The sequence below is a fragment of the Semicossyphus pulcher genome, unplaced genomic scaffold, assembly GCF_022749685.1.
Source record: "Semicossyphus pulcher isolate SPU_LCO1_2020_fin unplaced genomic scaffold, fSemPul1.0.p SCAF_12, whole genome shotgun sequence".
In the NCBI taxonomy this organism is placed as follows: Eukaryota; Metazoa; Chordata; class Actinopteri; order Labriformes; family Labridae; genus Semicossyphus; species Semicossyphus pulcher.
This window is the reverse complement of record NW_027211626.1, coordinates 14,954,471-14,982,382: the sequence shown is the minus strand read 5'-3', so window position 1 is coordinate 14,982,382 and position 27,912 is coordinate 14,954,471. Positions and strand designations below refer to the sequence as shown.

The window sequence follows — 27,912 nt, the reverse complement described above, 5'->3', positions numbered from 1 at the left end:
CACACCAACGTACAGGGGCTAAATACCTCTATTAAAAAAACATGCTGCAAAGCAGAGATCAGTGAATTACACCAGAACATACTCGCATATCCGTAGTGGAAAAATATTGTTCACCCAGTTTCACGTCTTCTTCAGAAACATAGATGTGGCATCAGCAGAGGATGATTCATAACTGCAACACTACTGCTCATACCCGGTTCTACTTTCATGCCAGCGTGTAGGCGTCAGTTTCATCCACATTGTCAATATCTCAACATCAAATGCACTTTCACTGTCTGCACAGTCAGAGAGCTGAGACACTACCATTTAATGACTCAACAGTCATTGTTAAAACACATGAGCTATAATAAATACTTCAATCTTTAATCAAGTTTCCTTTAGTGCAAAAAAAGAGTTCCCTTATGCATTCTGTATTTGTGCAGCAGACCTGGAGTATTTGATGCCAGTAAAGGCTGGTGAGAGACAGGGGGAGTCAGAGGCACGAGAAACGAGCCAGCAAAGAAACCCCACCCACCGAGAGGTGGACCGCGGTTTGGAGGAGGAGGAGGAGCAGCGCATTATCTGCCTGAGCACAGAGAGAACTCCTGTATTGTAAGAGAGAGACAGAGGGAGAGAGGAAGGAAATCCTCAGTGTGCAGACAAAAGCGCTGTTTCTGGCTGGACTTTGTTTACCTCCTCCGCTGCAGTTTCCACTCGGACGAGGCGGATTATTATCCAACCGATCCTGCCGAGGAAACTTTGAACACAAACTGTGGGATTTATTTCACCTTCGTTTTATTTTTAATTTCCACTTTGATAAGTTTGTTTTTCTTACTTCAGACCTGTGGATTCTATTTGGACCTGCGTTGATATTATTTTTGACTCATTTTACAACCAACTTGTCATCGTGTTGTTTTCGGAGGCAGCGGTAATGTCCCGCCACTGACATGCACCATCCGTCCAGGTGAGTTGTTTTTGTTATATGACTTTATAATAACAGTGTTCCTCTGTGCCCACCGGCGTGTCTGTTGTCACGCTGCAGACGGCCGCTGTTACACCTTATTGCGCGTTTTAAAAAAAACAGGAAATTAGTAATAACTTTACTTTTAGATTGTTATGTTCTCTCTTATTTTGAAATGTCATTTTAATCTTAATGAAGAATGTTTTTAATGCGTAAAAAGTGTCATTAAAACGAATTTAACCGCCTTAACGTCGCCTTCTTTTCATGTAATGTACCCGTAATACCACAAACACAGTTTTAACTGAACTTTTCCTGCTTCATGGAGGTTTCTCTATGATATCGAGAGGGCTGTGGGAGCACGTTAGTGCGCTTTGCATTGATCCTCTGCAATGCCGGTATGTTTTTTTTAACGCAGCGCGCCGGCTGCAGTTCCATTTAATAGATGAGTGTGTGTGTGCGTGTGTTTGTTGTCCTTAGGAAGACATTAAATACTTAAGATATTTTCAAAATAATGTAAAACTTATTCGATAAAAACTTTAGTTCCTTGATGAGAAGCTGTCTGCTTTGTTATGATCGAGGTCACAGAGTTCAGTCACCTCTTAATTTACTCCTCCACGTCAGCTCATGAGTCCACGTGAGTGTTTTAAGACCCATGCAGGCCAGCTCACCTGTAGTTTTTCTGCTATTAACACTTGTGATAATAGGCAATTACCGGACTATAAGGGATCATGTTGCCACTTTATCACGCATAAAGGAAGTTCGCGCTCAGGCCTGTGGGCGGCGCCACTGGATTTGAAAAAAAATATCTAGAGCCTCACACCGTTAAATATTCAGCACCGTGAAACCTTATCTAATGCCTTGTTTGCTGCGGGTTCGCTCTCCTCTCCACGCCTGCTTTTCCCTCTCTGCGCTGTGGTGCGTTCTGGTGCCACTTCTCTCTACATGCAGCCTGTCACGCGTCACATCTCTCTTCGTAGCGCTCAGATGTGCAGTAAAACCCAAAAGGCAAGTTCATGTATTCATGTGGCCGGAGGACAGACGTCACGTCCAGTTAAAGTGCGGTTTCTGCCGCTGCTTCTCGGTGCGTAAAAATGCGTAAAAGGCAAATGGATGGCTGTTTACATCAAAGGTGCGTAAAAGTGTGTATGTTGGTACATGGAGATTGGTGCTAAAAACAGTTTATTATTCTGGGTCATTTTGGCACAGAAGTAGGTCATTGCCGCTGGGAATCCGTGCGCTTAGGAAGCTGTAGTTTAGTCTGGACAAACAGGAAGCGCTGCAGCAAAATATCGTTTTAATGAGACCGTTTTTTAATGTGACGCCGAGTCTGAGTGTTTGTCATTAAAAGGTAAAGAAAGATGAAATCATTAGCTTTGTAAGTGCGATCTATGTGACTTTATCAAAGTTACATCTGGATCATTTTACTTACAAGTTCTTTGTCAATAAGCAGAAAAGTCACAAAAACCGAGAGACTGTTTATTTTTTATTTAGTCGACAAATGAGATTTCCAGACCGACTCCGAGACGCATCCGAATGTTTTTATGTGACGCAGTTGAAGTTACTCCAGCCGCTTCCTTAATGCGTGATTATTTTTCCTCCACAAGTCAAACAAAGATCTGCTGCAATCAGCAACTTCTGTCAAACAATGGAGACGCAGCGGGGCCAGTTTGGGCAGGAAACCAGGGCTACTGCCTGGACAGGAACATATTCACTGCGCATACACGTACCCGTCAGTCGCTACATGACTCCGAGCGCGTCTCAGCTGCAGCAGGACGTGATTAAGCTAACAATCTGTAAAAGACAAACCTATCGGGTAGTTTATTATAAGACTCTCTTCTGTGCGTCAGTCGGTGTGATTCTCTGTGAAAATAATCAGATTTAAATCACAGAAAAACTCCACATTTAAGGGGAGAACTTCACTCTTCGCGTCCTGACGCAGCAGTGCGCCGCTGCACATCCAGCTGCAGCTCCACACGCAGCAGAGACTTGAGGCTGTAGGCTGTTTGGGGAGAGGGATGAATTCCCAGGCTGACGGTGCCGCTCTGTTCATCCAACAGACCGCCAAGCCAGCTCGATGGCTCGCCCACAGTAACGGAAACAGAGGGGACCGGAGGAGATCCACCACAAACCTCCCGTTCAGACAACGACGGCGAGCGAAGCTTTGGCCACCCCGATTCTACCGGAGGAGGAGGAGGAGAGCCGGATTTACCGTCCCGGGGCAGACCCAAACCCGTCTCCCCTGTCGACAGCCTCGGCGTGTTTCAGAAGAGGTCTATATTCCACCTTCCTCGCCGCGCCTCCAGTGGATATTTCTCCTCCGACGGCGACTCGCTGCCGAGCTCGCCGCTCTCCCCGAGGCCACTGACGGCTGACAAAGCCACGCAGACTCCGAGCCCGACCGCCCAGGTGATGCAACACGCCCTACAGGCGCACGGCGGAGGACCGCGGACGCACCAGCAGTACGGTGAGCGCAGGCACTTTGCATATGTAACAGGTGACTAACCGCCAATACTTAACCCATGCAGGTGAAATATTTCCAGGCTTCTCCTTTCAAAGTCCTCTGACACGTAATGAGTGACAAATACAGCGATAACTTTAAACTGATTTAAATATTTAGAAATGATTCCATGCACTGTTGATGCTGCTATCAAAGATAATAACTCCTAACGTCTTAGTTATTTCACTTATTTTTCCGTCATGCAGAATGAGTATTTAAAGTAGGTGTCTGAGTGTGTAAATACATGAATGCACGCCCAGATACTACATTACAAACTCAGAACTTGTTATGTGTGAAAGTGTTTGGTCTGAATCAGCCGTCACACGCTCCTCTGGCTGTTTTCACTCTGAAATTTCGCTGCTGCTGCTTCTGTGTGGGTGTGCAGCAAAACATGAAACCAGATAGGAGCGCGGCTCGAGCTCCTTTATCACAGATTTGGTTTTAGTCTGGGCGGCGGGTGGTGGTGTTGAATTTTAACAATGATAATAAAATGATGAACAAACACATAATCCGGATGTTTTCTGGATCTCGCTCGTGAGGGAGTCACTCGCACCGCTCTGGTGTAGTCTCACATCTCAGATTATTGACTAGTAACCACCACACCTCGCTCCTTTGGCCCTCAGAGGGAAATCCAGGCTGAGACATGCAGATCCAAAACACACTAACGTGACTCCTCCGCTCTGCCAAACAAAATTCAGCTGATTCCCTTGCTTTCACTCTGTTGTAGTATTATCACTACTCTTCCTGTTGAGTAATATCTACTACTACATGGACCCAGCAGCACTTCTACCCCCTTTGTCTTCTAATATGTGCTGCCTTCGAGTGTGCAAAACCCCTCCCAAACCCCAGTGGATACATTTAAACCAAACACACACGCCTAATGTCTTAGGAAATCCATGATTTATTTATGCACAAGTATTGCCAATGTGCATAAATGTAACAGGAATACAAACTAGTGGACAGTGTGGACTTATATTTCTCTACATGAAACAAGTGAAAGCATGAGTGAAACTCGCATAATCCAACATCAAAGCCAATCACCATGAAATAGTTCTAACCAAATAATCTTGTGCGTTAGGTGTGAAGACATTTGGTCGCCTGCACTCAAACACTTAGGAATATTCCCACTGAGATACTGGATATCTTAAGTGCAGGCCCACATTCAGCAGCAACACATGTGCACTAACTGGTCAATTCATCTTTAATCCTGTAATCCATAATCTTCCATGCCAATAGAATACTCTAGTTTAAAGTTATTCTGTAGTTCAGACCAAGATGAAGACACTTTAACCAAAGACAGCGAGTTCGAGGAATGACATACATTATGTGTCCATGTGACCTTACGTTGCACATAACGATGCTTTGTGTGATATTATGTAATCGAATGTGTCATTTGTTTCCCGCTCTTTGTGAATGAGTGTGACTGAGGCGTCCCCGCAGGCCTGCTGATGTTGGATTGCGTCCTCGAAATCACAGTTCATTCATGGAATCCTGCTGAGTCAGATTTACAGGAAGAAAGGAAGGAGGGTCCTGATTAATCGCTAAAAGCAACCTCGCCCCTGAGTGTGTGTATGTTATCCTCGTGTGTGTGTGTGTGTGTGTGTTTGAGTGTACCAACATTGTGAAAGGAATGATTCAGCAACCATTCAGTGATACTGAGGAAAAACACTTGAATGATAACAACATAGATCTACTTGTGAATGCTTTAACACGTGGACATAAACTGTTAAACTAAGTCATCAGTCAGTTTTTTTTAATGAGTCTGGTGTCACAGATTTAGCTAAATTAAGTTAAATATATCAAACTTTATAGGTAATAAAACAAGAAAATCCATTCTTCATTCCTACAACACCCAGCGTGCATTGCGCCCCTCCCTCTGAAAGGAACGGCCCCGTGAGAAACACTGGAGTGAAATACCACCGTTCCGTTGTAGGCAACGGCTCAGAGCGGTACACAATCCGAAGTACGACGAGAATATACCGGTGGATCGTTTAAAAAAAATGACGATTTTGAACAAGACGTGACATCGGAGGCGGGCATCCTAAATTGAGGGAGTGTAGTTTAGCGAGCTCTCTGGCCTCCACCAGATGACGCGTTTTACGTAGTCTGGCGGAGGTTTTCCAGGGCCCATTGGAGAAGCGGATAGCGTCCTCCAAAGGCACAGAGCCAAATTGCATTTTTTTCCTACCATAATGGCATTAGCTCCTCGTGATAGAGCATGATAGGACTGAGGTTGAAGATCGGCGAACTGGCCCTTTAAAGAAAACAGATGTTGGTTAAACACCAGGGTTTGACCCTTCGGATGAGTCTGCTGTGCTTACGTTTGTTGCTCCGTTGCATTCTGGCATCTTTGCTCAACCAAGTCTTTTACTATGTCTGTTTAAGACATGTTTTTATTGTTATTATTTGGCACTTTATCTAAATCGTTCAGCCGCTTATGATAATTTATAACTCATTACTCTGCTATTTATTGTTTTATATCTCTGTATCCCAAGGCTGAGGAAGTTACTGTATGTGTCTGTATGTCTTGTCAAGTTCAAGCTGTATGCAAGTCTGTGAAGCCAAAGGCAAATTTCCACGTGAATGGACAAGATTTTCTATTTCTTCTCTTCAGCTGATAAAAATAAGGCTCTGTTTTTAGATTAAAGCAATATTTCGCTCTAAAAATAAAACCCCGTCCTTAGTTACTTCGCCTGCAGTGCTGAATCACGATGCTGTCGGCTAGAGTTGCCTCTTCTGTTGCCTGGTCACAAACAAAACAGACACATAAAAATCCTATAAAGGATTAAATCCCCTCGTAGTGTTGATGCAGTATATGATAAAAATAAAACCAACTTTGTTTTTTCATCCTGTTAAGATTTTACTATCTTGTTTCAAACGCACAAACAAGTGTTTGAAAATGTAAACCCTGTTGAAACCCCAGCTCGTGCCGCTTTCGTATCTACCTGGATGTTGTTATCTCTTTCATATAGCCTTTTATTTTTATTGTTAGTAGATAAAGAAATCTCCGGAAGCTAAAAAAACCATCCTCAGCATATTGTGACCGCTGTGTATGACTACTCTTTATAATAGCAGTGATTAGCTTCACTGATTATCTCTTTTATTGTCTTTCATTGTAGCCAGGCAGACGAGCTCCCAGCCAAAACACACCACAATCAGCTGTGTGTGTGTCATTCATTAAGTACGCCAATCAAAACGAGCCTCAGTGTGTGTGTGTGTGTAGCAGTCAAAATAGGCCTGCAGCTCTTTTGTAATATGCAGACAGAGATCCTTCGCTGCTCATTCAGTCCGTTACGTCCCATCAGATAGCACAGATAGGAGACACACACACACACACACACACACACACACACACACACACACGTGCGCGCGCAGGCTTACAAAATAACATTCATTGTCCTCACTCCAAAAGAAACATCTCCGTTATCAAGGCTCCTGACATGACTGTGTGTCAGGGAGCGAGATAAAGTGGCGGAGCTTAAGGAGGATCAGTTTATCATCTTGTTGTTGTCGCTCCCTGACAGCGTGATTACAGCCGTACTGTCAAAATAAAACACTTCCTGCTCCTGCTGCAGGAAGATCACACCTTGAGAGAAACGGCAGCGCGGCCTAATTCTAACACAACCGCAGGGCGGGTTGTCAGAGGCTTTGGTCTAACAAATATCTTACAATAGAGATTCAAGTTACAAGATTTCACAAAGCCAATGTGTGTTTTGGGTAAATGAGTATTTTGAGCTGAAGACTTTCTGGAATAACTGATCCAAGATGTGACTGAAGATATGAATCTAAATATTTACCTTCTAATCGCCCTTCAGCAAAAGCAACCCACAATGAAAACTCAATAGATTGCATAATATGTCCTAGTAAAACAAAGTCGCCTGGCCGTCCAAAAATAGACTTTTCATACTGATATAACACCGTAAAGTAGGCCCATCATTACGGCATCGTGCTGCTGCCCCGGCCTGTGATTTAAAACAGCATGCCAGTTCCCTGAAAGCAAAAGAGGCGCGAAGGGTGTTGCGTGTAACATTGTCGGCATCTAATTAAGCTCTTGTGTGGTAATATCTGATGGAGCGATTGAACGCAGCCTTGTTGCAGCGTTGCTTACATATTGGAGGATGTGAGAAATATTCTGTCTGGGTTTCATAACGTGCATGAGTCATACATGGAGATGGGTGAAAGGGTCAGAGCCTTTCATAGTCATACTGTAGTTCAGATTGAAAATATAACAGATTAACCACGAAAAACACACACTCGCGCACACACTCGCACGATTGCTCATCCCGACAGCTGGTGGAGCGGAGTTTATTTACTCCTGTGTGAAGATGCCAGCGACGCACGCGCGCACATGAAATTCCATTCTTAAAATGTGTGTCTACTCATATATTAAAACTACAACAGTAAATGTTTGTCCCAGTAGATTTGAATAAAAGTAAGACTTCTGTTGTCCTTAATGTCATCTACATGAACACACCTCCTCTGTGATTTTAAGCAAAGCATTGTGGGAATGCATCTTTTATACCATCTAATTATCTCAACAATGTCAAAACTAACTATTACTGTGCTTGTCTGGTTGCTTCCTGTTCTGTCTGTTTTATTTAATTTCCTCACCTGTAATTCATTCTTCATACTTTCATGTGAATGTCTCAAAAAGCTCAATATGAAGATCTACACCGGAGTGTTTTAAAATATGTTATCTTTAAATCTAGCGCTGTTTCCTCACTGCAAGAAGGTTCCTTTGCAAGTTTGCATGTTACTTGAAGCGCCGCCGTCATGCAGCCTTTTCCATTTTCCATTGGACCAATGGTGCGGAAGCAAAACGGGAGGAGATGTAAACAAACAGCGCATGCTTCAAATACACACACGGTGCTGTTTCCGCCCTGCCTGCTCTGAAGTTTACACAAACAGCATTTCGCCTCTGTTACTACCTCTGATGCCGGCTCAGATGCGAAACGACTTCATCCCACCATTCGACCTCTGTGCGTTTTACATAGAAGACGGAACATAACAGAGGCGTAATAAAAAGGTGGCTTATGTGTCAGCCCTGTGATTGACTGGAGATCAGTCCAGGGTGTACCCCGCCCCGATACGTAATGGATGGATGGGGATATGTTGCAATCATGGAACACTGTATACAGTTCTAGATTCATCCGCCATTCAGATCCCACTCTGAAATCTGGTAATGTTACCAGTCATATACATAAGTCATGACTCTTGCAAATCTCAGTTTGGTGTCCTTGTGTGATGTGATTTTGGACCTCACTCTAACAGACATCCAAACAGAGTTCAGAGCTTTGCCTGTCTTCATCTTTTCCTTTTTCTATGAGTTACACTTTCTCACCACTGCTGGGTGAAGGATGCTGTTTGGCCAACATGTATTATCAAAGAATGCTACAAACGCGAGGGCTTTGAAGAATGGCCCTAAAGGCTGAATTAACATAGTGTTCATTTATTTGATTGAACATAGACCCCTAACTAATTTGATTAACTGGAAAAATGGGATTCTAACTTTAAACTCCCAACCAGACTGCTGTTTGACCACACTTTGTTCTTCACATCTCTGTCTCAGCGGAGGGTCTTTAAACCTTTTAATCATTACAAAACCGAACACTATTAGTGAAGTCTGTTTTCCTCTCTGTTTCAGGACCTAGCGTCTCTAGCCCGCGGCCACGAAACGCAGCAGGGGACATGCAGGCAGAGGCAATCGGACGAGAGCTCCGACGGATTGGAGACGACTTCAATATACTGCTGCTCAGGGTCAGTGATCACAGCGATGTTTTAGCGTGTGTGTGTGTGTGTGTGTGTGAGAGAGAGAGAGAGAGAAAGAGGGGATCTGGGTATTGAGTCACCCCCAGAAACCACATTTGTGAAGCTCTAGAGTAACCTTCCTATTATTGGTTAACAGAGGACTGTATTAACTTAACAGATGTACTTTTTTACAAATCCAGCATGAATTTGTTTTGGTCCCATCTAGACATGAGCCTTTCAATGTGTAAAATCGCTCCTTACTCAGAGCTGTATGTACCCATCCAGCATGATAAACTGATATCTTTGTTTGCCACAATTAATTAGTCATCAATTACCCACAATAGCTTCATAATGTGAAGCAGGATGCTGCTAGAAATGAGCAAGATGCTCAGAGAGGCAACAAAATGAATCTGGGTCAGGACAAAACGCCCCGTCAAATGCAGCTGATCTGAGGGAGCCTGAGGCCAGCTGCTTATTCCAGTTACGCTCGGGGTGACAAAAACAAAAATGACTTTTGATCAGAAAATAACCAAGCCGGCAGCGCAAAGCCGCATAAAATCCAGATGCCGCAGCAACCACAGCTGTAAATAAAATAAACCTCAAAACAGAAAACATGAGAACAGCCATATGATACGTCGACAATGGAGCTCCATTATCCTCTGCAAAGCCGACAAGGTTTCCAGCAGAGGGAAGGAAACAAAAACAAAACTAAGTGGTACAACTTGGGCGTGTAAATGTGGTGAGACCCAAAGAAGGGTTTTCTTTCTTGGCTGGCTGTCTGAGGTATACAGAGAGGTGGTTGAGACGGCTTACCTGGCAGATGTGGACAGGAAGTACTTCAGCTTGTGAGTATTAGATGTAATGTGGATACGGATGGGTCATCCAGCGCTGAAGTTACAGTAGTCTGTCTGTAAAGGAAGACATTATTGAAGGGAGTATAATCTCTAAATGGCGCAGTGTACCCATCAGTCAGTGTTGTAAAGTTACAAAGCTGCAATAAGAGTTAATTTCCTCTTTGCTTCATCTTCCCTGGCAACATTTCTGCATGTTGCATCATTGCACTTTTATTTACTCCTCTATCAAAGACCTGACTGGAGCTTTGGGAACCCGGAAAGGAAGAGGGGGAAAAAACCCATCAGCGCTGACTTTAATCTCATCCGAGAAACAGATTTTAAAAAGAAGTCGAGAACACGCACGACAGGACCGTTTTATCCCGGAGAGGAGCTTAAAAACGCTCCCTCTGTGTCAGGAGCTTAGCAGCAATAAAGCTACAACTCTCCAGCTGAGCCGTCTGACATGTTCTTCTCGCTGTGTTTAACCTTTTGGGTGCTAATGAGCAGCAAACAGGAAGACAGTTAACCCTCTCTGCCCTCTTGCTTCTGCATTTTCCCCCCCCTAGCACGCACACATACTTAACCAAGAAGCCATGAACGGTCTTAAAGGATGTTATTCGAGTGCTCTTGTGGTTCCAGCAGTCGTCACATTGCTGTCAGACCCATCATTAACTCAGCTGGGTTACTCATCGAATTTTCAGGCGTCGGTTTTAATAAATCACTGAATTTCTACACCCCGTGGAGGAACTTACTCTTAACATGCCTCGAACATTTCAACACGTCTAAAAGCTGATCGCAGTGAAATCAGGACGAACTGAAACTGCTTCTATGTGATGTTACATGCAAGGATCCATGCGAAGGGAGGCTGGTTTGGCGCTCACAGCTGTGACTAACCCTGCAGAGGAAGAGAAACAGAAGGAGGCTGAAGAAATATCTGATGAGTCAAGGTTGTGACTCAACACCGAGTCACACAAAGACGGAAAGAGAAAGAAGAAAACGTTGTCTTTGTATACCTCGGTGGGAAGCCCTCTGTGAACTCTGGTGCCGCCTTATCCATAAACACTGTGCAGAGTTCAGTGTTCTTGCTGCAGAACACCGAGGAGGCAGCGAAAAGAGGAACGTGGAGGCTTGTTCCCTGTTCTCTTGCCAGGTGTTTGTGTTGCTTTGGACAAGTGCACATGCATGGTTGCACATGATTTCATAACCACAGAAACATAAGATGTTTTTCAGGTTTTTCAGACTTTACTCAGACACTTAATCATCCCGTTTAAAACAAAGAACTTTTGTCGCTGAGACAATACTAGAAATGTTGCACAGATAACTGAATTAATTAACAACAGTCTGAGTCCCAATAAAACCATAAAGATTGACATACCGATAAAGAAAAAAGGGCTCAACACCGCCTCTGAAATCAGGGTTGACTTCCCCATATTGGGTGAACACGCTTGTGTCAGCTGGTAGGAAGCCGTAGAGGGATCATGTCAATCTACTGGCCACTCTTACTGGTGTGTTAAGGGTTTTGATCTTTGAAGGAGAGCGTGAACTTGTCTCACTTCCTCTCTGGCTGGTAAAAAGAGCCTGATATTGAACTAAGCCTTAACAAACAGTGTGGAAGAACCACAGTCAAGTAGATTGGATCAGTCATGGGAGAAAGATTTCGAGTTCAAGTTACAAGCACGCCGGTTCTTTGGATGCTTACCACCGTCCTTGCGTTTGGCGAGTGGGTAGCTTCTGTGGTCCAGTTTGATGGAATAATGTTTTATCCTCTGATCTCTAAAGAGCCCTAGAGAGCCGTGATGCTTGATCCGATCAGGGCCGTCGCCCAGCAGGCATCTGACCAACTTCCTGTCTTGCCTACCATGCAAGATTCAGCAATCAATGTTAAGGCTTGCGTGGTGAAAGGCAGTGGTTTGGTTCAAAGGCTGCCACGCCTGGAGTCGGTGAACCCGCAATTAAATGGTCCTGTGTCACTTTTCAAACAGTGCATGGCAAACTAAAGGGGTTTTCAACACCAAGCACCGAGCCAAGACCACCATCATGTCTGGTCTGTCACCTTAGATCAGCTTCCCTTGAAGACTGGCCCCATCAAAATCCTTGGACCAACCACACTGGAGGGATTTCATCTTTTAGAGGAACTCGAGGAAGCTTCTGAGCAGAAGGAAATGTCAAGAAGTTCTCAACAATGCAGTAAACTTTACACTGTCATAAAAGAGGCCCAGCAGGATGGGTGAATCACCATGAATCATATCAGGCTTCAGTCCAGCTGGGCTAGAATAGGGGGTGAATAGTTTGATGCCTTCAAACAAAGGAACGTCTGCTTGTGAGCTTCAGATCTTTTATCAGTTGTGACCAGTTCAAACAAAACTATTTTCCTTTCATACTTCATTTATAATACATCTTGGAAGTAAAGAATAGAACATACTCAATATAAAAACCTGAAATGCCCTGAAATGTGTTAAAGACAATCATGGTTCCCAGAGGATGAAGCTTTTGGACTTTTGTGAAACCTTGAGTTTTCTTCTAACGCTACAATGAAGCTGACATTTGTTCTGTTACATGTCACAACAACTACCCATTAGATTGCAAGGAAATTGAATATTCATGGTTCCTTGAGGATGAATCCTGATAACTTTGTTGATCCCTGACTTTTCTTTTGGCACTGCCACTGTGACATGTAACGAAAACCATCCACTGGGTTACATTTGTACTCCGGTCAGGTACTCATTGTGCCCAGACTTTTCCTTTAGCACCACAATTTGTTGGTTTTGATGAAATCTTCTCTAACTATTGGATGATTTCCATGAATTATAGAACAGATGTGTACGCTCCCTGCAGCATGAGCTGTAATAGCTCTGGCTTGAGGAAGCATCTGTAGGCAAGTTATCAATGTCACGGATGTGGATAGTGTAACACCATGATTGTTGAATTAATCAGCAGGCTTTGGGGGGGGGGATACTGTAGTACACTGTTTCTCATGTTATCATATTATTAGCAACTTCAGTCCATGACTAAACACGGAGCTGCCAGCATGTTGCCACTGTTGACAGAGGAGCTGTATTCAGTTTCATTGCCTGGAGGTGTCGGCCAAGAGGCAGCGCTGCATCACTTGAGGCTGAGGAGGCATTAAAATGACTCACATCATCTCAGGATACACACACACACACACACACACACACACACAGGTGTTTCCTCTCGGTTCAGTTGCCAGAGAATTTAATAAAGCATGTTAAAAATACTTTTACATATGAAGCACATTGACGTGTTTACATGCACCGTCGTGTGTAATCACAATATAATGAGTGATTATTTGTTTTTCTTACCGACTCTCTCTCTTTCCTTTGTTCCCATTTAATCCAGCCTCTCTCGCCCCCCCTCCTCCCACTCTCTCAGTTAAACATTTACACAATGTGTGCGTGATTATGTGTGTGTGTTTGTTTTTCAGCATCTGTAACATGCCAAGTATGGCTGCAGTGCGAGTGTGTGTGTGTGACAGTCCAGTCTCCGTGACAGTGTAGATTCATTACGGCTCAGCCCTGTGGTTAAAGTACTCTAAAGGAGCAAAGCACAAGGTCTAATTATCCTGCCAAAACACACAGACACACAAACACAGACACACAAACACTTAAAGAGAGTCAAACACACACTAACACACACACAAACTGTCATCTTTCAGTAGGAGGTGAAGCCCTTTGTCCTGTAGACAGAAATAACTCTGAGAAACTCTGGAGCAGTTGTGTGTCACTGCTGGCTGCTTGTGTTTTTGTTTGTGTGTGTGAGACATGAAGAGCGGGAGGTATTCAGTGTTTTTCAGAGTGCAATAGTTTTTCCATCAGTGACATTTTTGAAGGCTTGTTCGGTTCAAGGTGAAAGACAAGTTTCTATTAGCATGACCACATTTTCCTGAGCAAATTTCAACAATAGACACCTTTTAATGTCTACTTTACTGAAAAAATGTTAGCTGAATGCAACGGTCGACGTCCATCCATCATCCAGGAGGCGGGGTGCACCCTGGACTGGTCGCTAGGCTCACATTCACACCTACAGGCAAGTCTAGTGTCACCACTGAACGCGCATGTCTTTGGACTGTGAGAGGAAGCCGGAGTACCCTGAGGGAACCCATGCATGCACCTGACTTTGTTCCAACCTATTCTAAGTAGGAACCTTCTAGCTGTGAGGCGACAGCGCTAACCACTGCACCACCGTGCAGCCGCGACATTCATCCATTAATGTTAAAAACAGACTTGTTGTTAGAAAGGAAAATACAGACATTTGTGTTAAAAATGTGGCGGTTGGGGCGCTGGTTTAGCTCAGTTGGTGGAGTCCCCACCCCCAATGTACAGAGGCAAAGTCCTCGACGCATCAGCCGTGGGTTCAAGGCGGCCCTTTGGTGCATGTCATCCCTTTCTCTCTTTACCCGATTGCCTGTAAGTCTTCTGGGTCTGTTTGAGGTGGCAATGATTTGGGTTGTAGTGGTCTTTAGTGGCCATGTGGTAGAGTAGGTGGTATCAGCACTGTCAATACCTGGAGCTTGCATGAACGGAGCCTGGGTCTGTTGAAGGTGGCAATGCTGGTTGGGTTGCGGTGGCCACAAAGGGTCATGTGGTAGGTTCATTATAAGTACTGGGATGAGGACACAAGGGGAGGGATTTGTCCACTGAGGGTTTATCATTAGGGCACAAGTATCTTGCGTTTAGTCCAAATTCAACTTTCCTATCCAATAAAGAAGCAAAGGCAGATACCTGAACCCCATAGTTACCCACATTTATGGGCCTCTATACATGTGTGTTGGTGAGTGTGTGTGTGCAGACCCTTGTGAGACCCTTGCCTCTGCCGCTGTTGTGGTTCCCTGAGCCAATCACAGTGTATAGGTGAGTGTGGGAGTGGTTCAATTTAGCAACTGGGCCCCATTCAGACCGGCGAACATGGCTATAGAGCAACCTCTTGGCCTTCTTTCTGTTGGACAGGTAGGTGCCTCAAACCAGGTAGGACAAGCTAACCAGCATTCTAGCGCAAAGCTAACCGGCGATTAGCATGCTAGCGCAACAGTAACCGGCAGTTAGCATGCTAGCGCCAAGGTATCCGGCAGTTAGCATGCTGGCACAATGGTAACCGGCGGTTAGGCTAGCTCAAAGGTAACTGTGAAGCTGACGGTGAGAAGTGCAAGTGCAGTACACAGTGACTGCATGTGTGTGTCAGTTGAAGTACTTTTCATAAGCCTGCCCTGCTGAGTTGCAGTGACAGCCCGGAAACCAATTGTGGCAGCATGTTTTCTACTCTCAGATGCTGAAGTTGTTCCACGTATGAGTTTAAACAGTGTCACAGGATTTCCCCAAAATCAAGAGTGTTTGGTGAAACTGCTTTCAGACTCTGAGCCTGCTGTTTGTCAGTTGAGAAGTGCATCTGCTTCTGGTTGCAGTTGAAATCAAACCCCTGTTGTGACTTAGAAACACCACCATAACCCAAATAACAGACCATCCCTACAGTCTGCATGTTGTTTTTAATCCTAGGTTACTACTTGTACTCCTAGAAGACTTGATTTACTGCAACCCTTCGACCCTACTGTTTGTGTTTGGACTAAACGAAGAGATCCAACTAGTTCATTTGGGATGTTTGAGGTTCTGGTAGCTGTATATTTTAACTTAGACCGGCGAACATGGCTATAGAGCAACCTCTTGGCCTTCTTTCTGTTGGACAGGTAGGTGCCTCAAACCAGGTAGGACAAGCTAACCAGCATTCTAGCGCAAAGCTAACCGGCGATTAGCATGCTAGCGCAACAGTAACCGGCAGTTAGCATGCTAGCGCCAAGGTATCCGGCAGTTAGCATGCTGGCACAATGGTAACCGGCGGTTAGGCTAGCTCAAAGGTAACTGTGAAGCTGACGGTGTTAGCTCGGCGGGGTGGGCGTGTTCTCGCACGACACAGTGAGAGTGAGCTTCTGGTGACGAAGAGCCCAGGAGGAGTGGCCCAGTTCGAATGTGTTGTTGATAAAATGCAAGGAAAAATCCTACTTATTATACCTTTAAATAAACTAACAAAGTATTAGTATAACATAGTATGAATTTGGTAGCTTTCAACAGGGATTGACACACCAAATTTTAAGTTTTGTGCCAGAAACAAACACAGAGCGAGCCGTTATATTTTTGCAGTCACAACTTGGCAACAGTTGTTTAGGGAAAAAAGAGTTGACGTGGATTTGCATGTCGAGGATCATGTGCAGACAAATGTTAACATGAGTTGTTACGGTGTTTTGATTAAACTTTACACACGCTGTAACAGATTTCCTAAACTTCTGCTTTATGAGGGTAATTCCCTGAACAGCCTTTTAAAAAGTTTGAAATAATACTTGTCTTGGTTTGGGAGGTTTTGACCAGTGGTGTTTCAAAGCAAAGAGAGTATGAGAGTGAGGAGGAGAGAGAAAAAAACACAACAAAGCCTGAGTCGCTTTGTGTGTGTGTGTGTGCGTGTAAGTGTAGCCTTGTTGAGAGAGCTATTTTTGGGAGCTAGCATAGTAAGTTGTGGTGACCAAACAAAATCACATGAGCTTCTTGGAACGGGCTGACTCAATTTTTCCACTCTGAAAAAAAGGATCAAGAAAAACAGCCAGATGAGATGTATGAAAAGCTTTGCATTAAAGATGTTTCTGATTCCCAAAGTCCTAATCCACGCACCTTGTCTCCTTTGTCCTTCTGTATGACCCGTATGAGCCAGATATTTATCTAGAACTAAACATTGGACAGACGATGCCGCCATGCCAGATGCAATTGAATGTTGTGGAGACAAAACATGCGTCATTACTATCCTTTAAAGTAGATCAGCAGATATTGTGCACTCGATCTTGTTTGACTGGTGGGATGAATAACTGTTTGTTTCACTGCTGCACTGATTTACTCTCTGACTGCTGGATTTTCTGCTTGATTGATTATCTAGTAAGATGATTGGCCAACTGCCCACTCTCATGTTGCATCACACTGGCACTATTGTGAAGTGCAAGTGCAGTACACAGTGACTGCATGTGTGTGTCAGTTGAAGTACTTTTCATAAGCCTGCCCTGCTGAGTTGCAGTGACAGCCCGGAAACCATTTGTGGCAGCATGTTTTCTACTCTCAGATGCTGAAGTTGTTCCATGTATGAGTTTAAACAGTTTAAACAGTGTCACAGGATTTCCCCAAAATGTGAGTGTTTGGTGAAACTGCTTTCAGACTCTGAGCCTGCTGTTTGTCAGTTGAGAAGTGCATCTGCTTCTGGTTGCAGTTGAAATCAAACCCCTGTTGTGACTTAGAAACACCACCATAACCCAAATAACAGACCATCCCTACAGTCTGCATGTTGTTTTTAATCCTAGGTTACTACTTGTACTCCTAGAAGACTTGATTTACTGCAACCCTTCGACCCTACTGTTTGTGTTTGGACTAAACGAAGAGATCCAACTAGTTCATTTGGGATGTTTGAGGTTCTGGTAGCTGTATATTTTAACTTATGAAGAGAGCATGCTTTGATTTCCCTTGAACCCAGTCGTCATCCGAAGCTAAGCTAATAGCCTTCTGTGGTGGCCAGTGTTCTCTTCTATGCTGTCGTGTGCTGGGGAGGAAGCAGCAAGAAGAGGGACACAGAGCTGGACTCCCTGGTGACAGTGGCCGAGAGAAGGACCCTGGATAAGCTGCTATGCATCTTGGACAAGGCCCACCAGCCTCATAAACATCTTTCTATCTAGCTAGCTAGGCATCTATTTATCTAGCTAGCAAGCTAGATAAAAAGATTGCATTAACTAAATAGATATGTCAGCTAGATAGCTACATACAAAAAGCTGACTCGTGCTACATACATAACGTTTACATGAGGGTGATACCCGTCTTCTTAAATACTCTCAGCAGGACAGCAATGAGCGTGTTTGCCAAAAGGGTGTAACTGCCCCAAAGAGGCCATTAATGATGTCATCACTCCTGACCTGATCCTGGTTTAAACTGACTTGTATAAACCTCTTCCTAATTTAGAATTCAAGTGTCTTATTGAAGAGCTTTGAGACCCTATTTTTCAGGTCGAGCTTCTCAAATTGTCGTTGTTGTATGGAGTGTAAAATTCATGCTCTGTGCAGCCGCATACAGTCATTTTAAATGGAGCAAAACTGCTGACAATCCCCTTTTCTGGTTACAAATTCAAACATGTTACGCTGATACAAGCTTTCCGTAAGTGTGCTTTATGTCGGGAGACTCGTAAATCTGACAGCATGGCCCCTTTCCTCAATCTGCAAACTACAGACCATATTGACGGTTAAATCGTTACAGCGGTTCATGAGGTGAGGAAAGAGCACAGAAACTCTGCCAACTATAAACCACAAAGCCTGTCTCTGTCTTCATAAGCTGCTCTGAGGAGAGACAAGTCTCTAATGTGCAACACGATAAACACTGCTTCGAGCTAATTAACATTAATAACAATGATTGTGAAGTTTTCACAACAGACGAGGAAAATTACATATCTCAAGGTAGAAATGGTGTAAGAGTAGGAAATGTATCACCGGAGGAGAAATACATCCCTTTCCTGTTTTTACAGCAGTTGCTCTTAAGTTGAAAACCCACTTAAAATGTTGACACCTTGAAGGCCTGTGTGCTGGCAATGAAGCGTGAGGCCGAAAAAATGGGTGTTTGTCTGGCTTCTACGCCCACACCCAAGGTTTGATTTATTGCAAATTGCACTAAGCGCAACCTCGGCCTTTAAGTTTCGCAGATCCGTGCAGTTTGCTCTTGTTTTGTGTCTGATGGTGGAGAGAAGCTGTCTGCACCTCCACTCTCTGCTGCACGGAGCCGCGCTCTTGTTCATAACGGTCTCCTTTAAATATGCACAAACAGCACCGGAGCAGAGAGACACTTGCTCTGCAGCGCTCTTTTGGGTGCATGTAACCCTGTGCGTGTGCTTCGAGAATAAAGAGTCTTTTTGTGCGATTTGCACAGGGTTAGCGGACACAAAAGCCACGCAATCCCTTCGTGAATTCCCCCCAAAGAGTTTATAGCCACTTCAGCATCTCTGTGAGGCTGTAGTTTGGGAACATTGGTGCTTTGAACTAGATGTATATTTAACATGCTAACAAAGCTAAATCCTAGTGTTTAGTATAACGGTTTGCATGCTATAGACTATTTTACTATAGCCCGTTTACATGTTAACAATTGCATTAGCATAAAATACAAAGTAGGCCTACAGATAAGGCTGATGTGAATGTTGTTAGTTTTGAAGGTCCTTTGTCATAAACCAAAGTGTCCGAATTCAACCAACGTTTAAACTTTCTGACCTGTTGTTGGAGCTGAATCAGATGGAACCAGAGTTAATCCTTCAAACCGCTGATGAGTAATTTAACTCTGTACCAAAATTGTGAACTGACCAACCAGCTAGCATGGGTCAAAAAATATGCTCATGTTTGGTAAAGCCAAAAATATGTGGTTAAAAAATGGGTTCCAGTAAATGCTAGGTAGCTCACCATCATGTCTGAGCACATTGAGCCGCACCGCCTCATGAACAAGTGCTTTATTTTGGGAGCATTTCAAGTACCCTCAGTAAAGTTAGATCATGAGAGTATGGTTGAAGCTATTTTTACATGGTTAACATGGTTTCTTGGTTGTTGCCTTACCTTCGCCATGTCCCACTGTGTGGTTAGCGTTAAAGTCTCGAGTAGCGTCTTCAGGCCCCAGGGTGCTCTCTGGTGCTTCCATTTTCTTCCTTCTTCTGAGTCTACAAGATTATTTCTATCATAAAGGGTGATAAGGCTTGACAAACGGGTTTTGTGCGGGAAAGTGGGGTCAAACAGTTTTCAGGCAGCTCAGAATAAGTACCACACTGACTCCTCACAGGGTTAACTACTCTTTCCCTCACCTGTTTCCTTTTGGCATTCAGGGTTTCTGTGGTTTCTGGCTCGCTTTTTGAATCAAACCACACAGCCTGATTTTCTCTCACTCCTGTCCATAAAGCTCTGTTGTTTTTTCAGAGAACAGTCTCGCCCCAGGGAAAGAGGCTGTTACTCTGCCAGCCGATGTCTGGATGGTATTGGCTGTGCTTCATGTCATAGCAGGAAATCTGTCTTCCAGTGGAAAAACTGATTCCTACTCTTGTAAATGCCTTGGTTATTGTTGTAGATGCTTTCCACTTTTAAAGTATATTTATTAGAGTAATAGTACCTGGTTTATTCCCCCCCCCCTGACTATTAATAGAGTAGTTTGTTGTGTAAGCAAGTCATTGCGTGTGGAGATCCCAACCCACCGCTCATCCTTCACTCAGCAACAGGACCCTTGTTGTTCCTGGAAGTGTTTTTTCCATGGTTCCCGATGCATGTCTATCCAGAGGGAAGGTCCTTTCTCTTAAGTCCACCTGGCAGATCTCCTATCAGTGTGAAGCTGCAGCTGCAAGAGCGATGGACCAAAGCCAAGGCACAGGGCTTTAAAGAGAGCAGAAAAGAAAACACCTGTTTCTGTCAGCAGCGTGCCAAGTGTGCTGGAATGACTGCAGAAAGGTGCTCGAAATAGCAGGAGCAGTGTACGATAACTAAATCTAGAGCATCTGACCTATTAATTTGATTTTCTTCTCGAAGGTGGTGTAATGTTTAATGTCTGAAGACTGAACAGCCCAGGTTAGTCAGGGTGTGATTAGTTTGTCACGTTTTCCAACAAGACTCAGAATTTAAAGACGGAAATCTGGTCAAAGTCATACCAATAATTCTTGATTTTCCAGTCCTCTCCTTCGTCATTCAGAGTTTGGTATGCAGTTAATGAACCGGTTAGGTGATTTTTAAAGCGGTAGTCCAACATTTTATTAAATTGAGTTCACCACTCAACCAGTGAAAACTGTTGACCTCTGGCGAGAGGTCTCAACTTGATTTAGGCTTGAGACTTCAAATATTTAACAGATGCATTATGGGAAATGGAGTGTTCTATTGAAATTCGACTCTTACAAGGTCAAGTGAGAGTATGCTTCCCTTTTAATCTTTTTTTTTTAATCTTGCTTGCGCAACAGCCTTCTACTTTATGGATGTGCACTACTAAATGCACTAAATGTATCCCTTTAATTCTACATTATTATCAGCAGCTATCTTTACATAAAATTTTATATGCCATCCAACACCCTTCATTAAAAATTCAAACATATAAACACACATTGCATGTATGCATTCATGCACACACTGGCGTAAGGAAATCACACCTGGAGACGGGAGGGGAAGGAGAGTTATGGCAGGATGTAGAGAACTGTACTTACCTGCTTCCTGTGGATGTAAACATATGCTATGTGTGTGTCTGTGCATGTTTCTTTGATTTTAATTCATTATGAGACCCTGCGGCTTTTATCACAACATTTGATGTTATATTGAAACTTTTTACAACTCAGAACATTTTGTAAAACGGGAGAACACTGTGAAAAGCTAATGCAATTTATCCATTTGGACATGAATGACTTCATGGAGTGAACACAAATCATGTGTCAGCTGATGGTTTAGTTTCGGCAAAAAAACAAAAACAACCTACAATAGTTCCTTTTTTCATCCGTTAACTATATAAATGCTTTAAAGAGACACATTCATTATCTTAGTGTTGAAATTGCCAAACATTGTTTCCTCCTTTATACTGAATCAAAATATCTTGTGATACTAGGTCTAGCTATCTCAAAACTGCAAAACAAGTACAATGCTGTTTTCTCAAAGATGGGGTATTATGCTGTTTCATATTTTAAGACATACACTGTATGTAATGTTACAATGCTGTATGTCCAAACTAAACGTGGGTGAAGTTTCAAATCTGTAGTTAAAAGTATATTGCAGTAATCCCCAGGCTTCTCAGTTCAGTCTGCAGGCTGCTGTGAACGCCACGTTTCACACAGTTTTTTCTACACGCTGCACTTTGTGATGTTGGAGAACTGGCCAATCAGAAGAAAGCATGCTTGTAGGGGCGGGGTTTCTTAAAGGGACAGAGCTGATTAGGTCGTTTCAGACAGAGGCTGTATGAGGGCCTGCACAGAGCACCAGTGTGAGAAAAATTAGGAGTTTTTTTAACCGTAAATTATGCTAAGCTACTCCACAGGTATCACAGAGTAAAATATGAAGCTTGAAATTAGCAAAATGCCCCCCCTTTTAGAGGATCTCTAACTGAATGCTAACTGTTAGCTGGTGGCACTTAGCTTCAGGCTTGAGCCATTAGCATAATATCAGGCATGTAACAATCTACATATATAAGTCTCTTCTTAATCTAATTTCAAAATGAGTCAGCTGATGAGTCAATGACAGCGTTTTCTGCAATGTCATTGATCTAAAATTGGCTTAATTAGCTACCTAGCTACAGCTGATAAAGTCTGCTAGCAATAGTTGTCATTTCAATGCACAACCAGCGATTCAGTTGCCAGCAACATGCTAGAACAGGAAGCCTGATTTAGTTCACATGTGGTTAAAGAACCATTAAGACTATTACACACAAAGATGCCATGTGTGAGTGGTCTCAGTTAACACCCAATCTATTCCTTTCAGCATGGTGCTGTATATTAGTAACACATGTCCAACTATAACCGGAACATCTCCCGTTTTCTCTCTCTCATTCCAGGGAATGGCGGGCAGACATGAACGGGTCGAGGTCCAGCCGAACCCACAGCCGCACATCCACCAGGAGCCCACCATGCTGCTCTGCGTGAGCATCCTGATCCTTCTGATCGGACGGATTATCTACTTACAGGGCTTTACAAACAGCCAGGACCACTCTCAGGTGTAACCTTTGGGAAATCCAGCAGACGTAGCATTTTTCTTTAATATTGTATTTGTTTCATGAAATCTTAAAAATTGTTTTTTTTTATAGGACAAATTTTTACCACCTTCTTTTCCTTTACAATCAAAGAAGATGACTTTGGACTGTGTTTATTTTAATTTCAATGGAGATGACTTAACACTTTTAAGAAACTCTAAATGGATTTTCACTTCTGTTTTTGTCCTTCCCGGTCTCTGAGCCATGGCAATGCAACCAAAGAGCCGGGATTTTGCACTCCTTTCCAGAGACACTGAATTAACCCCGTGGATAATCATAAGTGCCTTGTACAGTTTCCTGTTTACTATTTTAGCTTCTTTTTAAGGTGTTTTATTGTACAGAGATGATGAGCTGTTTAGATGATCAACTCTGCAGACCCAGAGTTATTAAATTGCGAGGGTCCAGTCAAGCCAATTCTAAATCTATTCCCACTGAAGGTTTCACTCCGGTCACGTCAGGATCCAGCATGCAAACTGGGCCACGGCATTGTTTTTGTTTCACCTTTATTTTTATCCAGCAATGTTCCTAAACCTCTGTGTCATTATCAGATTTGTTACCATGAATTTCATGTCTCCATTGTACGTAAAAGTGACGAGTGTATGCCAGCATTTTGTGGTGCAGAATGACTAATAATGAGTGCTCAAATGAAACAGGAAATGTTCATCAAAGCCATATTTGCTGCGGTCCTCAGCAACACAAAACAGGAATATCATCAGCATAAAAATGAAAGGAAAAGCAAGTCTTTGCTTACAATAAAACGCATTTGTGAAAGTCAATAATTCTGTTGTAACGGCAGAAAAATGCAGTCAGCACTCGTTGGCATACAGTGAAAATGACAAAACTTTCCCTGAATGAATGAATCCCGTCTGAATGCAGCTTATACTGCATGACTCTAAATTGATACTGAAGCATCCTTTTAGTTTTGTGTGTCATATTTTTATACCCTGACCAAGTTTTAGAAGACAGCATCTGGGTTTAGGTTTCAACCCTGTATTCCATGACTATGTTACTATATATTAAACGGAAGTTGGGACACAATAGACGGTAGAACCTGGTAATTCTGTAAGAAAAACTGCCGAGACAGATTGTACTCTTGTATTATTCAGTTTTACATAAAGATAATCTGCCCCCGTTAGTAAGATGACACTTTCTGACTACTAAAAAGCCTATGTTTCTGTAGCTGCTGGAGCCAGATTGAATAGTAAAAGCAAGTGACTTCCTACCAGCTCAGATAAATCTAATCTTCATCCAAATCACTTGTATCGCCAAATAAAGTTCTAGTTTCCCTCTTTGTTTTGGTTTAATTCAGGGTTGAAACAAAGATTTTGCACTCTTATAATGAGACACAGGAGCAAATTACTGCACTTTTCAGAACAACAATACATTTTAAATTCTGGTCACTAAGCTGGTCAATCAATGTGGTGAAACTCAAAAGCACAGGATGAACTAAATCAATACTAAAACCATTGATCGTTTAAACCATTAAACATTTAAACCATCCTGTCCTGCTGCTGCTCCTCCACCTTTTGCATCAACAAACCTTTCATACTGTTACTGTTCACTGTCTTCCATCGCTCTTTGTTTCAGCCTCTGGGTTTTACTAAAAGCAGCCAGACTGAGTGTAGCTGGCAAGTACTGGTTTGTTGACAAGGTCACGTTATCCGTTTATTAGCACAAAGATTCAGACCCCGCCAAGTCTTCCTCGTGCTTGCCAGGTCATTAAACCCTCCCAGAGAGAGGTTTCTGGAAACAAACCAAACTCTGAATCATGCAGAGTCAAAGAGGGTTTTGTCACTGACTAGTTTACCAACAGTCATACATCAAACTGTGGTTAAACAGGCTTCAGAATGATTACATTTATTCACTTTTTAAACCCTCGACTCATTTAAACATCGGTCGATTAAAAGTGTGAAAACCTTTAATGCAAAAAAATATGAAATGCCATCTTTTTCTACACTGATAACTGTATTTCTTCTTCTTTGGAGGATGCAATTAGGTATAAGTCAATTTTGTTAATTAGGAACAATGTTAAGTATTTGAATTTTGTCCCAAAGCACCTTAAAGTAACATGAATGTGTACATGTTTGTGTGTACAAGTTTAGGGAAACCACTGTGCGTTGTTGCTCTTTACCAGAGTTGGGGAAGCTAACCAGATGTGCAGTTGCAGAACGAACCAGTTAATCCGCATCATTGAACACTTAGAATAACACCGAAACTTCACTGTAATGTAGCTTGTCCATGTTTGTCTTCTAGTCTGGAATGGGCTCATTGTTTCCTCTTGTTCCAGTGAGGAAAAACACCAATTATGACTTTGGTGGTTGGTAAACTGTATTAACTGTAGTTTCTGCTCTGGCCTCAGGGGGCAGTAATGAGCTCTGTACGCCTTTGAGCGCCAGAACGTGGCAAAGAATATGTCACATTCAATAACTTACTTAAAAAGCCTAATAAACGTTTGGATTTTTAAAATATCTGAGATGATTTCAAATTGTACTTATCAGGTTTCTTCAAAGATGGAGACCTGCTGGTTTGTTTTGGCGATTGTACATTTGGTGAACTTTTTAATGCAGCCATACGAGACTGTTTTCCATGCAGTGGAAGTAAAGTCAACATATTTTAAAAGTCATTAATGCAGTGTGAATGTGGAGCAAAAGGATTTGTTTCAAACCAGTTTCAGGTTGTTTTGGATGGTACAAGTCAAATGGCTTACTGTATACTGTTACCAGTCGGCTACAGTACGTGTTTGTTTTAGCCTGACTGGATACAATTGGAAATGTCTTCTCTTTAATGGTTGGCAACTTTCAACTTGAATGCTTTACTCTGCTTAGACTCTAAATGAGTGTAAGCAGCTGTGCAGATACTGTGTTATTATATGTGTTACATGTGTTGTACTTAATCCTCTGAGACAAATTAGTTTCATCCCTGTTCCATGCTGTCTGTGAGGTTAGCCACCTTTGGTGCACCCACTACTGTCAGAGGGTGAAAGGTTCTTTGTATGAAGTGTGTGTTGACATTTCTTGTTGTGAAAGAACACAAAGGACCAGAAAGTCATTCAAAGTGACTCAAAACGACCTTGATGAGATTTAAAATGACTAAGACTCAAAACAACAAGAGAGAGATTTGAAAAGAAAACAAAGAAACAAAAAACAACCACAAAGAGACGAAAGAACAACAACAAAGAATCAGAGAACTAAAACAAAACTAAAATGGACCACAGCGACACACCACCTCCAAAAAAAAATAAATAAATAACTGCAAGGAGACATGAAACAACCTCACAGAGACACACACCTTAAGAGTAAAACAAAACAACCACAAAGAGACTGGAGATAGCTACAAAGATATGAGAAACATTCAGAGACTCAGAAAATTAGTATAAAGAGACAAGACTGCAAAGAGACAAAAAAGGACCACAAAGAGATTAAAATTGACTACAAAGAGACACACCACTAAAAACAAAAAAAACATCTATAGAGAGACCAGAAACGACCACAAAGACAACTACTAACACATGAAAAACATTTACATAGTCTTAAAATGACCATGAAAAGACTGCAAAGTGACACAAACCGACCACAAAGGGAGTTAAATCAAATTAAAACTAAAATTAGCCACAGAGACAAAACAACAAAATTGAAATGATGCAAAACAACAGAGAGAGAAAAACGACCACAAAGAGACTCAAAACAACTACAAAACATCCACAGAGACTCAGAATAACCACAAAGGGACACAAACGACTATAGAGACTGGGTGTGTTTCAGTATGGGGTCTTGTCCTATGTTAGAGGGAAACCCCAGGAGCCCGTTTCTCATCATCTATCCCGCTCCCATTCCAAAGTTTCAAAACCAAATGACATTTTCAACACTACTTTCTGTTTCTAGTTGTGTTTTCTTCACGTCCTTATCGTGCCTCTGGAAATGTCTCCCACTTGCCCCCCGCCCCCCACTCCCTCGCTGTGACGTTTAGAGCGCTGTGGCTTGCGTGCAGATTTCTGATATTGTGCCATGTGAAACCTAAGACCTCATTTCAAAGTACTGTGTTACAGCTGGAGAGCATGGCAGGGAGGAAACCGAAAGATGAATTACTGTCTTCTGAAACCGATATGGAAACCTGTGTTGAATCAGAGCCTGTGCATGTAGGTGTTGCAGTACACAAATGTTCGTGTGACATTCAGGGCTTTACTGACTCGCATCAACACAGCTGGAGCCGCTTTGACAAATCACGCTGCAGATCTGTGTTTGTGTGAGGTTCAAGAAGAATCAAGTCAATGAAATAACAAGAAAATTAACATTTTTCACTGGAACTCTCAAAAATGTAAAACAAATTAGGTGTAGGGGACCCAGACACTCTTTGGTGTGTCATGCTTTGCTGAAAACGCTGTACAGAAAGGCATCTGTTGAATCTGTATGATTTCAAGTGACCCAGTACAACTGTAGCAACATGATGTCTTCTTTTGTTTATACTTTATGTACACTGAACATATTGTAATTATGCTGTTTGATTTCTTCTCAACTTTTGTAAATAAAGCTTTTTTACATTAAACGTCACTATAAATGTGTTTGTTGTATTCAGTGGTAGGAAGCGCAGTTACTCCAGGACTGGACTCATGTATATTATTAAATTATACTTAAGTTGGGATGTTCCATTTAAAGCAACTCTGTACTTCCTCTACACTACTTATCAGAGAGTAATATTAGACTTTATATTTCTCTTGGTTGGGCTAACAAAGGGCTCTCACACGGCTCGCCAGGGGGCATTTCTAGTCTCAACCTGATGTCAAAAATATAATAAAATCCTGGCCCACAAAATATTTTTCTTTATCTTTTCTAGTTCTTTCAGACCCATTTAAACTACCCCTTTTATATACAGTTGAATAAACAATTCAGTTCAGCCAGTTTAGGAGCTCCTTTAAGATGATAGTACCAACAGTGGCCCAAAGCCAGTCAGAGTTTGGGACCCCGGTCTAACAACAAAATATATCATATATATAACTATAAGATTAGCTCTACTTGAGCTGCAACAATATATTCAAAAATTCAAAAAGTTTTTGAAAATGTGAGTTATTGTTATAGTAGTTATTATTATGTAAAGTTATTATTAGTTATTATAATAGTTCAAAGTCATCTTGTGAGTTAT

At 42.5% G+C, this 27,912-nt stretch overlaps 1 protein-coding gene across 2 annotated transcripts; it reads left to right on the top strand.

Moving 5' to 3' along the window:
* The first annotated feature begins 713 nt into the window (after positions 1-713).
* Positions 714-27,315, top strand: bcl2l11 (BCL2 like 11). 2 transcript variants are annotated; one of them, XM_069659260.1, is made up of 4 exons: positions 714-943; positions 2,998-3,404; positions 9,082-9,194; positions 22,582-27,315. In XM_069659260.1, the coding sequence occupies exons 1-4, from the start codon at positions 927-929 to the stop codon at positions 22,744-22,746; spliced, it is 702 nt and encodes a 233-aa protein (XP_069515361.1). In that variant the 5' UTR covers positions 714-926; the 3' UTR covers positions 22,747-27,315. The 2 variants fall into 2 exon arrangements, with proteins under 2 accessions (XP_069515361.1, XP_069515360.1); XM_069659259.1 differs by lacking the exon at positions 714-943 and adding an exon at positions 2,000-2,069.
* The last annotated feature ends 597 nt before the right edge of the window (positions 27,316-27,912 follow it).

What these genes read in the sequence shown, in the direction of transcription:
- bcl2l11 (XM_069659259.1), top strand. Translation starts at nt 2,032, where the DNA reads ATGCGTAAAAGGCAAATGGATGGCTGTTTACATCAAAG. An exon ending in GATGGCTGTTTACATCAAAG is followed by an intron (nt 2,070 to 2,997) that starts GTGCGTAAAAGT and finishes TTCATCCAACAG; the next exon opens with ACCGCCAAGCCAGCTCGATG. An exon ending in TCAATATACTGCTGCTCAGG is followed by an intron (nt 9,195 to 22,581) that starts GTCAGTGATCAC and finishes CTCTCATTCCAG; the next exon opens with GGAATGGCGGGCAGACATGA.